We start from the raw sequence: 14,193 nt of genomic DNA on the forward strand, positions 1-14,193 counted from the left end.
CAGCCAAGTAAAAATTCTACTAAATAGTTTTGTTCTTTTTTATTAAAAAAGCAGAGTTTAAAATTTCTTTTTAAATACAGTAAAACTTAGATATTTTCCACTGAAGTGTATTTGTTGCTTTGGTTTAGTCTGTCAGCAGCTTGTCTTCTATCTTCTAATACTTGCAGAATTTTCAGTTCATGTTCACCAAAACCCAGAACTTCTTTCAAGGGGACTATTAGTGTTTTAATAGGTAGATTTTATATTTTGAGTGGTCTGTGGTGGATGGTGTTGCCATCAGTGGCTCCAAGAAATAAGTTAAATTGTAGTGTGCTGTGAGTTCTGTGTTCATTTGCAAGCAGCTTTCGTTAAAGGTAAAAAAAGAAAAAGGGGGGAAAAAAAAGATCAATAATTTGTTTTCCTCTTATTTCTGGAAGATGAAGAAGATGAGTGGCTTGATAAAACGGTGTTGACAAGTTCAGCTGTTAACAATATTATCTTTAAATAATATCTTAATTTTTTTTTTTTCATATCTGTCTGTAGAAAATGATCATAGTAAAGCTACATATGCTGCGGGCGACTTCTGGGAAAAAAGATAAAATTCTTATTCCCGTGGACACAGTCTCAGCTGACATCAATCAGGGCGGTGTGTGATGGTTAGGACTGGGTTTCCATCTCAGCAGTGGCGTTGGGGTGGGGTTCACATTAAGGCGATGGGTTTGGATCCGGGGCTGCTTAGGTAGGCAGGGGACACCGTGTCCAGCTCCATGAAGGCGGAGTACAGGGTGGTGAGCTGCAGGTCGGGCACATTCCCGTGCGGAGTTCCCGTCGGGATGGGCACGCTGCTGCCGCTCTCCAGCTGGCAGTGGGAGGGGAAGCACTGCGAAGACATCGGCGATGATGAAATGAGGACAAGGGGATCCACGGCTAGGCTGTCGTCTTTCAGCTCCTCCCAAAGATTCCCTACAACAAAAAAAAAAATCGATTAACAAATCGATTCGGCTTTCTTTGCATTTTCTCTCCGTGTACTTCTTTATATTTGCTTTTTTAATCCTTGTGCTGCAGGAGATGTTGGCTGTTAAACAATTGTGTGCAGATGATCCTAATCTCTTGGGATTGGGGAAGGGAAGAGGTTGTTTAGATGGTTATTATTTGTCTGTCTCCATACATTTAAATCTGGGAGAAAACAGCGTTAATTTAAGAAAATTCTTTCACTTGATAATCCTGCTAGAAATATATATTTATGAAGAATAAAAGAAGACGCCTCAGAAAATATAATTGCTTGGGGTGTAGATCCTCTTAATGCCTTGGGAAGGGGGAAAGAGCATCCTTTTGAGCAGAGATGTGGAAGGGGTTGGAATAATTATTGGTCAAGAAAAATGTTAAAATGTTAATTCAATCAAATTTGTTTCTCTTGGCGCCTTTCACACGACAATTCTCTTGCAAGAATGGCACTAAATAGCTGTGTTTGAGCAGCTTTCAGTTGAAAATAGGTCTGAATTTAAAGAATACATCCTAAATACTGTACTGCAGTACTTAATATCAGCAACTGTGGCCAAGGGAGGAGCAGGAATGTTTCTTAAACTCTGGATGCAAATCTGTAGCTTCCTTGGGAAACTTTTAAAAGATTTGAACAATTTTAAAAGATTTAAACCCAAAATTGCACGGTGTTTATATATAATGTAACCCAAGAAAGGTGGGGTTTGTAACAGCGGCGTGGAGATGTAAAATAGGGACGGAAATGGATCTTGTGGAGGATGGGATGGGATGGGATGGGATGGGAAGTGGGGACATGGGATGGGATATAACAAGCCTGACTCCCCAAGATAAAAACACCTTAAACACGCACCTTGGAGATCAAAATCAGTGAGGGACGGATTAAGAGCATCGATGTCATTGCTGAGGTCTCCCTCCTGCAGCAGCGTGTCCTGCACCGTCCTGGCCGGAGAATGCTCGGGCAGCATCTTCATCCCGCAGCTCGGGGGGCTCTGCGCCGGCACTGGGGAATCCTGAGGGATGCTGGGCTGAGTCCGGAGCTGGCTTTGAGCCTCCCCAGCAGGGAACAGGCTCTGAGGGCCCGGCGTGTGCTGCATCAGCGCCGTGGAGATCTGGGGGAAGCCCTGGGGGGATGCGTAGCACCCGGGCTGCTGCCCCCCCAGCAAAGTGGGCAGGGGGCTCATGGCATGCAGAGTTCCCGAGGCGTGGATGCCGTGTAATCCCTGAGGGATCCCGGAGGAGAGCGAGGGCTCGCATAAGGAATGGGATTGGGCTGCCACCTGCCTGGAGAGGGACGCACCTGCAGCGCCCGTCGGGCTGCAGGACAGGAGGGAAGATCGCAGCTTCTCGCTCTTGTCGCCTATCAGGGTGTCAAGTTCTTCTGGAAAACAAGGGGAAAGCCCATGACTGACTTAGCCCTGGATAGCTTGCAGCAGGAATTTTGGTGTTGTTCGGGAAATGGCAAACAGAGGTGCCGGTTCATGTTTATAAAGAACTCCAAAGTCTGAAATGTTTTTCTAAATGATCGTTGCCAAGTGAGTATGCAATAAATTCCATTTTTGGGTTTAAAGGTTGGATACTTAGCAGCTAATCTCAAATTTTAATCGATATTCCTTATTTCAGTATTCTTTTTATCATAGAATGGTTTGGATTGGGAGGGATGTTGAAGATCATCTCATTCCACCCCCCTGCCATGGACAGGGACACCTCCCACTAGACCAGGTTGCTCTAATCCCCATCCAACCAGGCCTTTTATCTTAAAGTTTAGTGAGATGTCAAGAGAAAATATTTTCTTGGTGAACCTTCTTTGTACTTATCTGGAAACACCTACAAAACCAGGTCTACTTTATTTCTTCTTTTTAATATTTTTTCTTGTTTTGCCAACCAGGAAAAATCCTTAAATGCATTCCTAAACCATGTTTAAGTTCTCTTATAGATCTTGGTGAAAGGAAAAGTCCTGGGGAGAGCTGTTTGAGAATTAAACACTGACAAACAACTGACCTGGCTTTGCCATACTCTTCCTTACAGCAACTGGGTCTTTCCTCTTCCATTTCTGAAGCTCCTCCTGCATCTTGTCAATCTTGGCTGGATTCAGAGCCCACAAACAGCCTTTCCGAGAAGAATTCCCTGACTTGTTCTCAACTTTCTCAAAGCACTTGTTCAAAGATAAGTTGTGGCGCACGGAATTCTTCCAGCCATCTGGAGCTGTCTGGAGAAACAAATCCAATGTAAGAACAGAACTCCAAGCTAAAAAAAACCCCTTTAAAATGTGTATGTGTATATATATATATATATATAACTCTGTTTTGACTGGTGAGATTACAAGAAATGCTGTTGAAGTTTGTGCCTTCTGCAATGAGAAACTTGTACGTTAGAGGGAAGCCACAAAAATGTTACAGTCATGTTGTGTGGGAAGAGAGGGATCAGATAAAATAGTAACTGATCTTCTAGGCAGAAAGGTTGTCAGAGACCTGCTGGATCTTTAGGGGTGAATTTGCACATCACAAGAATTAAGTGTGTAAAAACTGATGTTCTAGAACTACCAAGAAATCTATCAGAACCTATTTTGGAACACTTAAAAATATTTCCAGCACTTCATTAAAGCCCTACATGCTGCCTGGGCTCAAATTCAATGTCCAGGCAGACTTCAAAAGAATTTATCATGCTCCTGTAGGTGTAACTTTGTGTGCTGGCCAATTACATAACCAAATAGTTTAATCACAAGCCCTACAGATGAGATACAGGTTTCCACAGCTGATCACTCATCTCTGTGCTTTGCATTTATTTTCAACTCAGCAGGAGCAGCTGGAAGGTTCTTTAAAGTGGATCATTAAAATGATTCTTTTCTTGTTTGCAAAAATGTCCTCATCTTTTCTTTTCAATTCCTCATAAGAATTGAAAGAAATGAAATGTGGGTGAAGTTGTCCGTGGCTATTGATTCATATTCATGAATTCATGATGCAAATATTTGTCATCATAACTGCTTATATCAAGCAGAGAATTACTGAACAGAGAGCACAAGAAATGAATGTAGGTTTCCACAGTCTTTTAAAAGATGTTGAAAATTAGAATTTCCCTCTTATGTCCATTAAGTTTTTTTTCCATTCTTACTCTTTATTAATAGAGTCCTTCTCTCACAGCCAGATTTTTGATAGTTTGATAATTCCTTTAATTGTTGCCTAGTCCATCAGACTTCCTCTAAGACCATCTTTTACAAATGGATCTGATCCCATTTTGGCTTTCACATGACAGACTGTGAATTTTGAACATGCTTTGATGATATTTTTTTATCAAGATTTAACTTTTTGTACATGCTTTTATAAGGAATGTCAAAACCATTCCTTTGTAGCTTGTAAAGAATTATTGCATGGGTTTAAAAAGCCTTATTGAAGAGTTGAGGGTCCAACTGAATGCTCATTTTCTTCATTAGAAAAATAAATATGAGTGGAATTAAATATATATTATTTACTAAAAGAGAAACTATTTTCTTTTCATAGCACCACAGTTTCTACCATTTTGGCCCACCTGATGTCAGCATTTCACTATTCTGTCTCATGGGTGAGACAACATAAAGTGGAGAAGAGAAAAGAGAAGAGAAGAGAAGAGAAGAGAAGAGAAGAGAAGAGAAGAGAAGAGAAGAGAAGAGAAGAGAGAGAAAAGAGAGAGAAGAGAAAAGAGAAGAGAAAAGAGAAAAGAGAAGAGGAAACAAACCCCAAATCTTTAGAACCTTTTCTGCCACAAGGTCATGCTAAACATGACAGATCAGTTTTTCTCCCTTGCAGATAATACTCAAGTTATTTTCTGGCACTTCCAAAAGTGAGTTAATCTATTCCTCCCAGGTAAGTTGTGTATTTAGCTACTGAACAAGCTGACCTGGAAGAATATTCCTGTTTCTTGCCCTGCACACAGGCTCCACGCACCTCTGTGTGTACCTAGACAGGATAATTGGTGTTTCTGCTCAGATGGGAGCGGCACGGGCTTCTCAGAGGTTTTCAGAACATGTGGGGGTGTAAATTAGGAGATGGTTTTAGAAACTGTACGAGCAAAAAAGGACAGGGATTGATTTTGGAGGCTGCTGCTGGGAGCCAAGCAGGTACTTGCATTAAATTTGGGATTGCTGAGCTGTGAGAATTTGTTTGCCCAGGTAGGGCTTGAAGGAACACTCAGTGTGTCAGGTGAAAAAACACCAGTTTTTTAAGCAAATGTGATTGTTAATGGGCAAACTTTGGCTGCTGGAGTGGCTCTTGGGTAGCTGGAACCTCCTTGCTATGGCTGATTTTGGCCATGGCTGCATCCAGCACGGTGGGGATGAAACTGCAGACTCATAAAATCAGCTGGGGAATCCCAGAGTCATTAAGGTGGGAAAAGCCCTCTGAGCCCACCAAGTCCAACCATTAACTCAACACTGCCAAGGCCACCACCAATCCACATCCCCAGGTGGCACATCTACAGCACCTGAACACTTCCATTAGACCACAGACCTTTCTGCCCTCTCAGACCACTGGCAATAACTCCAATTAAAAAGATGAAAGCTGTTTGTTAGACTCAGTAATCACTACAAAAAAAAAAAAAAAAGAAAAAAAGGACAAGCATGACAAGCCAAAAATATTATTGTCCAACCCCACTGATCCTGACCAGCTCTTGAAGTTTAAAGAGTTCAGTGATCTTGCAAAACCCTTTCTCTTTAAATCCAGGTTTCAAGAGAAGGGAGAGGTACATCAAAGACTAATTCAACTTTAGCTGCGTAGATTTTTTTTTTTTTTGGTAGAACGTAGGAGTTGGATTGCTCTGTTTCAACTAGAAATGAGATTGTTGCATCATAGAAACTAAATTTGCTGTGGCAGCGAATCCCAGTTAATTTGACTCGGCTTGTATCGTCCCATGTCTCCCAGCAAGGCTCTGTGCACACTTGCACTCTTTTTCTCTCCTACCTAAATTGCTTCCCCTCTCCCTGTTATATCCTACTTTTCAGTGAGTGCTGGGAGCAGCAGCAAGATGCTCTTTGCTGATTTTTATGTGATTTTATTTTGCTGAAGACTCTCCAAAAGGAGGGAAGATGGAGGATATTAATTTTTGCCGTGTATTGGTAGTTCTCTGGGCTGCTGTAAAGACCAGAGGCAGACAGAGATTGATGCCTGTAAGTGTAATATTTCATTGCTCATTCTCCCCTGGTTATTTTAAGGATGTTACAGTCAAATACATGTAACTGCATTTGTAAGTAAAATGCAAAAACAAAGCTGTCACAAAATAGTGACTATTTGGGTAGTACCCCCTGCACTATGCTTTTCCTGCAGCAGTAACTTCATTCTCATCAATTTTTAAACGAATTAGAAATTAAAAAAAAAAGATATCAGGTGCTGAAAAACCAGGAAGGACCAGGATGGTCCTGGCAGAGCCCCAGTCCTGAGTCTGAGGGATTCTGCCCATGCTGGCAGCAGCAGCACTTGGTTTAAAGCTGCTGATTAATTTTATGATCAATTGTGTTTTAAGACAACAGAGAATTAATTTGAGTTTGATCTGATGAATAAACATGCACGTGCCTATAAAAACTATTAATAATATTCCCACCTCCCTGCTTGAAATTCTTGCTGTTCTCCTGTGGGTTCCACTGGGATTTCTGATGGTAGGTTTGTTTGTTTTTCTCTCCCTTCCCTTGCTTGTAATAAATGATGGAGTAGTGAGTGATTCCTTTGGGAGGAAATCTGGGAGTACAGGAGTGTGATGGATCCTGACAGTTCCTCCTCTGCCATAATGTGGGTTTTTCTCTGATTACTGACATATTTAATCTCACTACTTTTTTGTGTGTGCTCTATTTTATCCCCAGTGTCCAAAATCACTGCAAAATGGTATTGGAACATTTATTTTTAGTTATTCTCTGTGTTCTTTTCATATTATAAATGTTTGAACTGCCTTGCTGTGGCTGTTTTAAATTTGCTTTAGTTGCTGCAGGGCTATTTGCAATAGGAAACAGGACAGACTCACTGGCTTTATTTTCGTTTTTGGGCCTTGCTCACAGCTGAGGTCACCCACTGTGGACTTCAGTGAGGTGGTTTTGAAGAATCAGCAGAAATAAAGCTCTGAGTGGAGCAGCACTTGATGATTCCATTACAGCTCTTTGAAAAATCTTAACTAATCCTCCTGCTCTTGGATCCCTGTGCTGACTGAGCATTTTCCACTGGCATTCCAAGTGTGAGGAACCATTCCCTCATAGCAGGCATCCAAATTTCAGCAGTGCTGCTGCAAACCATCCACCCTTTCCCTCCCCAGCTCCCTGTGTAATTATGAGCTTAGCACCATTATCACACATTATACTTTTCTTTGTACAGGGCAGGCATAGGATGCTGTTGCCCAAGATGAATATCCCAGCTCCAGGATGCAGTGAGATAACCTGGAATCCTCTGCTTCCACACCAGTCTGGAGGTGCTGCAAGCTACAAGACCAGTTCTGCCTGTATTTGAGGTCTGAGAGGAAGCAGTGAATGTGTTTTTAAACTTATTCGCCTTTTTTATGAGCTGCTGGTGAGGATGGGTCACTGTTATACACCCAAGCTCACAGCTGGAACAGTTCCTAAGATCTTTTGGAGTTAAATATCACCACATTTCACATTTCTGCCCAGGTGCAAAACGCTGAGTAGTTTGTGCTCATGAGAGTATATAGTGTGTAATTGATTTGGTATTCACCTCCTAAGAAATGATCCCTTTTCATAGCTGGAATCCCATCCCTTATTCCCTCTGCTGACAGATAAGCTTAGAGGGAGATTCACCTCCCCATCCCTGTGGAACTCACCTTAAAGTAAGGGAAGTGTTCTGTCATGAAATTGTAAATCTCACTGACTGGCAAACTCCCTGTCTTGCTGTTTTTGAGAGCCATGAAGATCAGGATGCTTTAGGGAGAGAAAGAAAAGTGTTTTAGCATCTTCTTCCTGACTCCTCACAACCAAAATTAGCTCATTTTTCACAGTGTGTGTAATTACTCCCACTTTCACTGTCGTAGCACAAATACAAAGATGATTTTATGTTTCCACTCAGTTGTTCACAACAACCTCCTTGCACTGCTTAACTCCTACAGGTAATTCACAGAGCTCATACAGAATGTCCAACCTGTGTTTAAAATAAAGCAACATAGAAAGCAGAATCAAGACCTTCAAATCCTGCTGGTGTGTAGTTACCAGAGGTTTCATTTGGATGCTTAAACTGGTGAAGGCCACAAAGAGACTCAAACTGACAGTGAGGGATAATTAAAATTTAATTATCTGGTCTACTTTGGGGGCTAAACCCATATGACTGCCACAGCTGATATGTTTTCTAGGCATTTCCTTGCTCCAGTAAAAATCAGAGTTAGTGCAGGTGCTGGAATAGACAACTGAGTGGGATCAGTCTCGTGCTGATGAAATTCACAGCACCTAAAATTTTGCATTAGAGAAACGTCTCACTTTTTTTTTGGGGGGATTGATCAAGACTGTTCCCCTGCTTCACAACACTTAATTTCTCTGTGCCTTGACCGGCCCCAGAGTCTGGAACACTTTGTGACCCATAGGGACAGGACAGAACAGCCCGGGAACAAGACAAATAAGAGCGAACGTGTTGTTGCAAACGATGCTGGAAACAGGCCAGGAGTAAACAGGGTATTTCCTGTAAGGTGAGGGCTTGGAAAAATATTGTATTACCTGTAGGAGTAGATGGGTTTGGGAAACAGAGGCTGCTGGGATTCTTGGCTGCTTTGAGGAGCAATCCTTTGGTAGGGGTAGTGCGAGGAAGCGATGTAAGTCACGGGGTAGCTGCCTCCTGAGGGGTACTGTGGGCACAGGAGAGATGTTATTTGCTTTGCCAACAAGCTCCCAAAAATATTCCCTGATAACACCATTAATAACAGCATTGTTTCTGAGGATACTGCACGGAAAAAAGTATTTTCTTTATTGCCTGCTATGTGAAAATCATGAGGAACTCTGTCCTATTAATTGTCTCCAGATAATTCTTAATTTTATAGACCTAAAGCTTATCTCCCTTCAGCCACCTCTTTTGAAGTATTTCAGCCTGCTCAGCCTCCCCTGAACATGCACACAAAAAATGAATGATGTAATTTTATTGACACTAAAAGAAACAAACCCAAGCCACCAGAATAAAATACTTCAACATTCACCTTAGAAAAACCAGCTGAGTAAGTAAAGCTGCTGAAAATGTAGGAAGAAACAGAAAAGTTTTGCCTGAGCCTTGTTGGGTTTGTTTGCTTTTTTTTTTTTTGGTTGCTTTTTCTTTAGGTGCAGAGGATACAGAAAGGCAGAAACTGCAAGCATATAAAATCTGCTCCTGAGGGAAAAGCATCCCAAAAATCTCTGTTGAAATCGCTGTCACCATGCAAGGCAGGGAGAAAAGCAGCAAACAATGACAAGGACTTTAGTGGATGCATCAGAATGTGTTTAAGATGAATGTATTATTATGGAATAAGTCAGTGATGTCATTCCAGGGGTCAGGAGAGCAGCATGTGAGACATTTTTGAGGTGGTTTCACGTTGCCTGTCTCGTGCTGAAGCTGTTGGGCTGCTCCCTGTCTGTTCCCTCACAGTCAATTCCAAGGAAAGGCTTCTCCAAGGAGCCACCACCTGAAGTGACATTTCCACCCCATTTTCTGTATCAGAAAGATAAAAAGAATAGCCAGGACCCCTAAACTCAGACAATATTTATGCCACCCTTGCCTTTCCCCTGGGACCAGCAGCAGAAGCTCCCTGAGAAATGCTGACCTATCTCTAAGATCTCTAAGCCTGTCCAGCTCCCAAGACACACTAAAGAGGTGGGATCACCAGGATAAAAAACCAGGTGAAAGACTGGAGTTAATCCCCACAGAGACAGCCTGGGTTGCACCAGAGTTTCTGTAGATCTGTTCTCAATTTTTAAACACAGCACTTGGTCTTTTTCCTTACTGAAAATTCCATGTTTTTCTTCCCCAAATTACAGTTTAAACCTGCTGGAAAGAGGCTTTCAAGAGCAAAGGAGCATTATCCAGTTTAGGTAAGATAACATCAGCTGGCTCTCTGGGAGCCCTGTAAAAGAGGAATTTCTGCCTCTTCCACATGAATCTTTCCAGATGCCAGGGCTGAGGCATGGCCAAAATTAGAACTCCTGTCACATGCTATTAAAAAATCTACCTGGATGCCTTCCCTGGTACTCAAAGGTTGCTGAGGCCTGTTCTGGTGTTTTACTGCTCACCTGCAGCAGTCCTGTGTCATGAGGTTTGTGTGGTTCCTCCATAAAATTATGATGTAGCTCTCAAGACTCATTGGAAAAAAAAACCCTTGGACATCTCTTAGTTTCTAATTGTAATCCCTTTTTTTTTTTTGGATCAATAGCTTCAGTTGCTCTTGGTTAAAATGGCAAAATATTCACAGTCTATTTATTTATTCCGTACTCGGAAAAATTGATCTTGGTTTCTCTGTAGTTTCATTCTGGCTGCTGGAGTTTTTCTTGCCTGTTTGCTTTTATTTTTCTAGCACTGAACTGCCCAAAATGGAATGTGCAAAACCAGACTGAATAGACTCAGTTGTTTGCATGGTGAAAGAAATGAAATGTACATAATTAATCATGCCCTGCCTTGTTAAACTGAATATTGGGCACAATTAGAGTGTCCAGAGATGCTGTGAACTAATTTTTGTGTGCAGTGTGGTGCTCCCTGCCTTGTGCACTGGGTGCAGATTTTTCCCCAAGAGTAGGAAACTGAGCAATTCCTACAGTAATTCTGATTTTTATTGGTTTTGGTGGCTCTTTGAAAGGAAACAACACTAAGACGAGGCTGGTTTTGATGTCATCATGAAAGGCAAGACCTGGGCCTTTTAGGGATTATTTCTGTTTTATTGGTTTCATGAGTCCTTTTTGAGGGAAGGGAGGCTGGGGAATGGGCTGGAATGACAGGCTGGAGCTGGTTTTACAGTCTCACATGGCATGAAAGGTGTTTTATGGTGGGTGGGTGAGTGACTCCAGCCAGTGTCTGCTGCTTCATTCGGGTCAATAATAACTCATTTTTCATCTGAGTCACCATTTCTGTTGTGTCCAGCAAAGGGGAAGGTGAGGCTGTTCTATCATCTGGACAAAATTAATGAAGGAGCTGAATCCCTCTCATCCCTCTAATGAAAACTCAGTTTGAACATCCTCCACTCCAGGGCCCGCTCTCCGGAGCAGAACTTCCTTGGAGTGATTTAACTTGCACTGCCCCATTCCAGTTTGAAATGCAAAGCATTAATAATGGGGCTGCTGCATGCAGAAGAGGTTATTCCACTTCTTCTCAGCTGCACCCCATGTTCTTTTCATTTTCCAGTGTGGGATTGTGACACAGGGACAGCAATTCCACCTCTTTTACCCATTGGTTTTTTGTTTTATTTTTTCATTCCTGAGCAGGAGAACACATTGCCAGACTTCTCCTATAGTGACATTAAGCACAAGTACTGAAAAGTCTGACAGAAACCTGCTGCACTTAAGAGATTTGTCCCAGTGCCAGCCTGCAGGTGGATGGAGGATTTTCCTCTTGGTGCCTGTTGGATCTTGCCTGGCAGCTCCTAGGAGCTTTAATTCTAGAGGTTTTTTGGAATGTGGTCAGTATAGAAACAGTACTGGGATCAAATCAGCAAGGACAGGGGAAAGGTGCCTGATGCAGAATGGATAAAGAAATCAAAAATACTCCATGAATTCACAAGCTGAGGGGGGTTTCTGCCAAAGAAGCACACAGAAATGCCATTTTTGTGGTGAGTGAGATGTACAGAGCTGTGAGATATCCACAGCAGTTTATATATATATATATATATATATATATTTTTTTTTTTTTGCATCATTTTGGGACCATTTTCTTCTAAAATAAAAATAATAGATTTGCAAGTTAGGATAGTACTGCAATATCCCATTAATTTTTATTCTATTTTAATTTTATGATTACCTTTTATCACTTCCACTGAGTTTCAGGCTAACAAGAAAACAACACAAGTAAATTAACTATGGCAGTGTCGATAAGAATTTAAAGATTGTTGCCTTTTTGCCACATGTCAGGGAAAAATAAGTAAATTCTGGCTGGTGGAATATCAGTGTGATAAGCAAAATAAAAAACCAGGAGTGATGAGTGTTTCCATGACTCAGTAACACCACACCGATTAACAAGCCCAGTGAAATGTCACACAGGAGCTTGGGTTTGGTTTTCTTTGCTCAGTTTTAAATCCCTGCTCTGTCAGTCACGTGTTTTATACTCCATGTGCCAGTGGAATGAGATGGCACAGATGATGCCACAAAATCTGTCATCAGTCCCTGGGATCAAAGGAGACAGAACTCAGGTGTGAGCTTTTATCTTCATGTATTTTGGAGTTCCCTTTAAGTTTCATTTAATTCTGCTCTAATGGGCGGGTGTTTTGGAGTTGTGCTGGTTTTGTACATGGATTTCTACCTATAAATCTGAAAAATCCTTGTTGCCTTAATTTCACCTTAAGTTTTTTCCTTCCCTTGTTTGAAATCAGCAAATTTCGATCTTGAACATCTCCCTGAAAATTTTATACTGTGCAGGTAATTGAGCATAAAAGAGGAAAGTTTCAAAGCATTGGACAGCCCCACCATTTACATCTACAGGAAATTATTTTAAGTGTCAATAATAAGGTTACATTACAGAAGAACAACCTGAATCTTGCACCTTCTCCTGCACCATCAGCATTATTGTCAATCATGCTTCAGCTGAATAATCTCTCACTGGGGATGATGTAAGAGGCAAAAGATTTCAAAAGAGGTGCGTGTGCCATCAAGCACAAGGAAAGTGAACATCGTTTTGCTGTTCCAATTTTACTTTAAAACATCTTTCTATGTTTGGTCTGAATTTTAAGTGTACAGTCACATGTATTTGCTTTTTTTCCCCCTGAAGTTAAAGCACAGTTAATTAAGATCCTGAAATGCCAAGAGTTTTGTTAATAATTTATCTGGCTTCAAAGCCAATTTTCTTGAGTGTAAGGGTGAAAATATAAATATGCAGTACCAAGATTCCATTTTTACAAGTTATGGGGTTGTTTTTTTTCTTCTTCTTTTTCTGAATGACCATTTAAAAATGCATTTAGCTGTGGTTCTTTTAAGATCTTATTCTCATAAACAGAATGTAGGTATATAAACATGGCCCTAGAAGCCCATAGATCTAAAGATGTTTTTAAATCCTTTAAAAAAATTATTATTACCACAATTATTGTACCAGTTGAGGGCTAAAAATCCAGGGATTTTGGTGCACCTGTGGTACTGACCTGATGGAAAGGGTGTGAGGGGCAATACATCTGCTGCACTTGGGGCTGGTAGCAATACAAACCAGGCTGCCCTTCCAGGGGGGATGTCCTAAGCTTCATGTCTGAATCCTGCTGGAAAAATATTCAAGGAATGAGTTATTAGAGAAAACAGCTTAATTTAAAGTAGGAGAATTCTGTTTGTCACTGTCTAGATTTGCCTTTGCTATATTGACTTTTTGGGGCTTAGTTCTGTTTCAGTGAGAGTTAATAGAAGTTGGTTTGTGTTCTAATGGTGCAAATCTGGGGATGATCCATCCCTGGAAGTGTCCAAGGCCGGGTTGGATGGGGCTTGGAGCAACCTGGGATGGTGGAAGGTGTCCCTGCCCATGGCAGGGAGTGGGACTGGATAATCCTTAAGGTTCCTTCCAACCCAAACCACTCCGTGATTCAATGAAGACATGAACCAATTCCTGCATTTCCATAATTACAGCTTTAGAAAAGGAAATCCCAGGCCACACTCCATGCAAAAGCAATCCAGAAAACGTCAGGCTCTGGTTATATTTTTATTTCTTCCTCCCTGCACACACAAATCACACACTCCAGCTTTCATTCCTGAGTGTGCACAAGTGTCTCCCTCTTTTTTCCTTCTCCTTGATTTTATCTTGCAGGCTGGCAGTCCCTCCAGCTGGCTCTGGAATTTTGGCCTTAGCTGGAGGGTGAGGTCTGCAATGTACAGGAGAGGGATGGCAGAGAAAAATCACACTGGGCTGACTACTGGGTTCAACCAAGATGCAGGGAATACGTAAAAATGGAAGAATTCAGTAAGAATCTTATTATTTCAAGAATCTAATAGCACTTATCCTTCTGCTTTAAAGCAGGGTAATAATGACAAGCTCTTATGGTATTTTGTCTAATAAATAAATATAAAATGATATATTACATAATAAATATTTTAATATGTTTTATATGTAATGCATGTACTATATCTAATAA

At 41.3% G+C, this 14,193-nt stretch overlaps 1 protein-coding gene across 4 annotated transcripts in view; it reads right to left on the reverse strand.

The window, feature by feature from the left end:
- Nucleotides 1–24: 24 nt before the first annotated feature.
- The window catches only part of FOXN1 (forkhead box N1), a 36,091-nt gene continuing 21,922 nt past the window's right edge, over nt 25–14,193 (reverse strand). For 2 of the 4 annotated variants that reach the window (XM_048324890.1, XM_048324891.1), the window contains exons 4-9: nt 13,222–13,332; nt 8,642–8,769; nt 7,762–7,858; nt 2,977–3,184; nt 1,829–2,356; nt 25–942 (exon numbers count right to left, since the gene is read on the reverse strand). In XM_048324890.1, coding sequence (XP_048180847.1) covers nt 680–942; nt 1,829–2,356; nt 2,977–3,184; nt 7,762–7,858; nt 8,642–8,769; nt 13,222–13,332 — 1,335 coding nt within the window. In that variant the 3' untranslated portion in view covers nt 25–679. The remainder of the gene's footprint in view (nt 943–1,828; nt 2,357–2,976; nt 3,185–7,761; nt 7,859–8,641; nt 8,770–13,221; nt 13,333–14,193) is intronic. The other 2 variants (XM_048324892.1, XM_048324893.1) reach the window with 2 other exon arrangements.

The sequence above is a fragment of the Corvus hawaiiensis genome, chromosome 20, assembly GCF_020740725.1.
Source record: "Corvus hawaiiensis isolate bCorHaw1 chromosome 20, bCorHaw1.pri.cur, whole genome shotgun sequence".
NCBI classification, from domain to species: domain Eukaryota; kingdom Metazoa; phylum Chordata; class Aves; order Passeriformes; family Corvidae; genus Corvus; species Corvus hawaiiensis.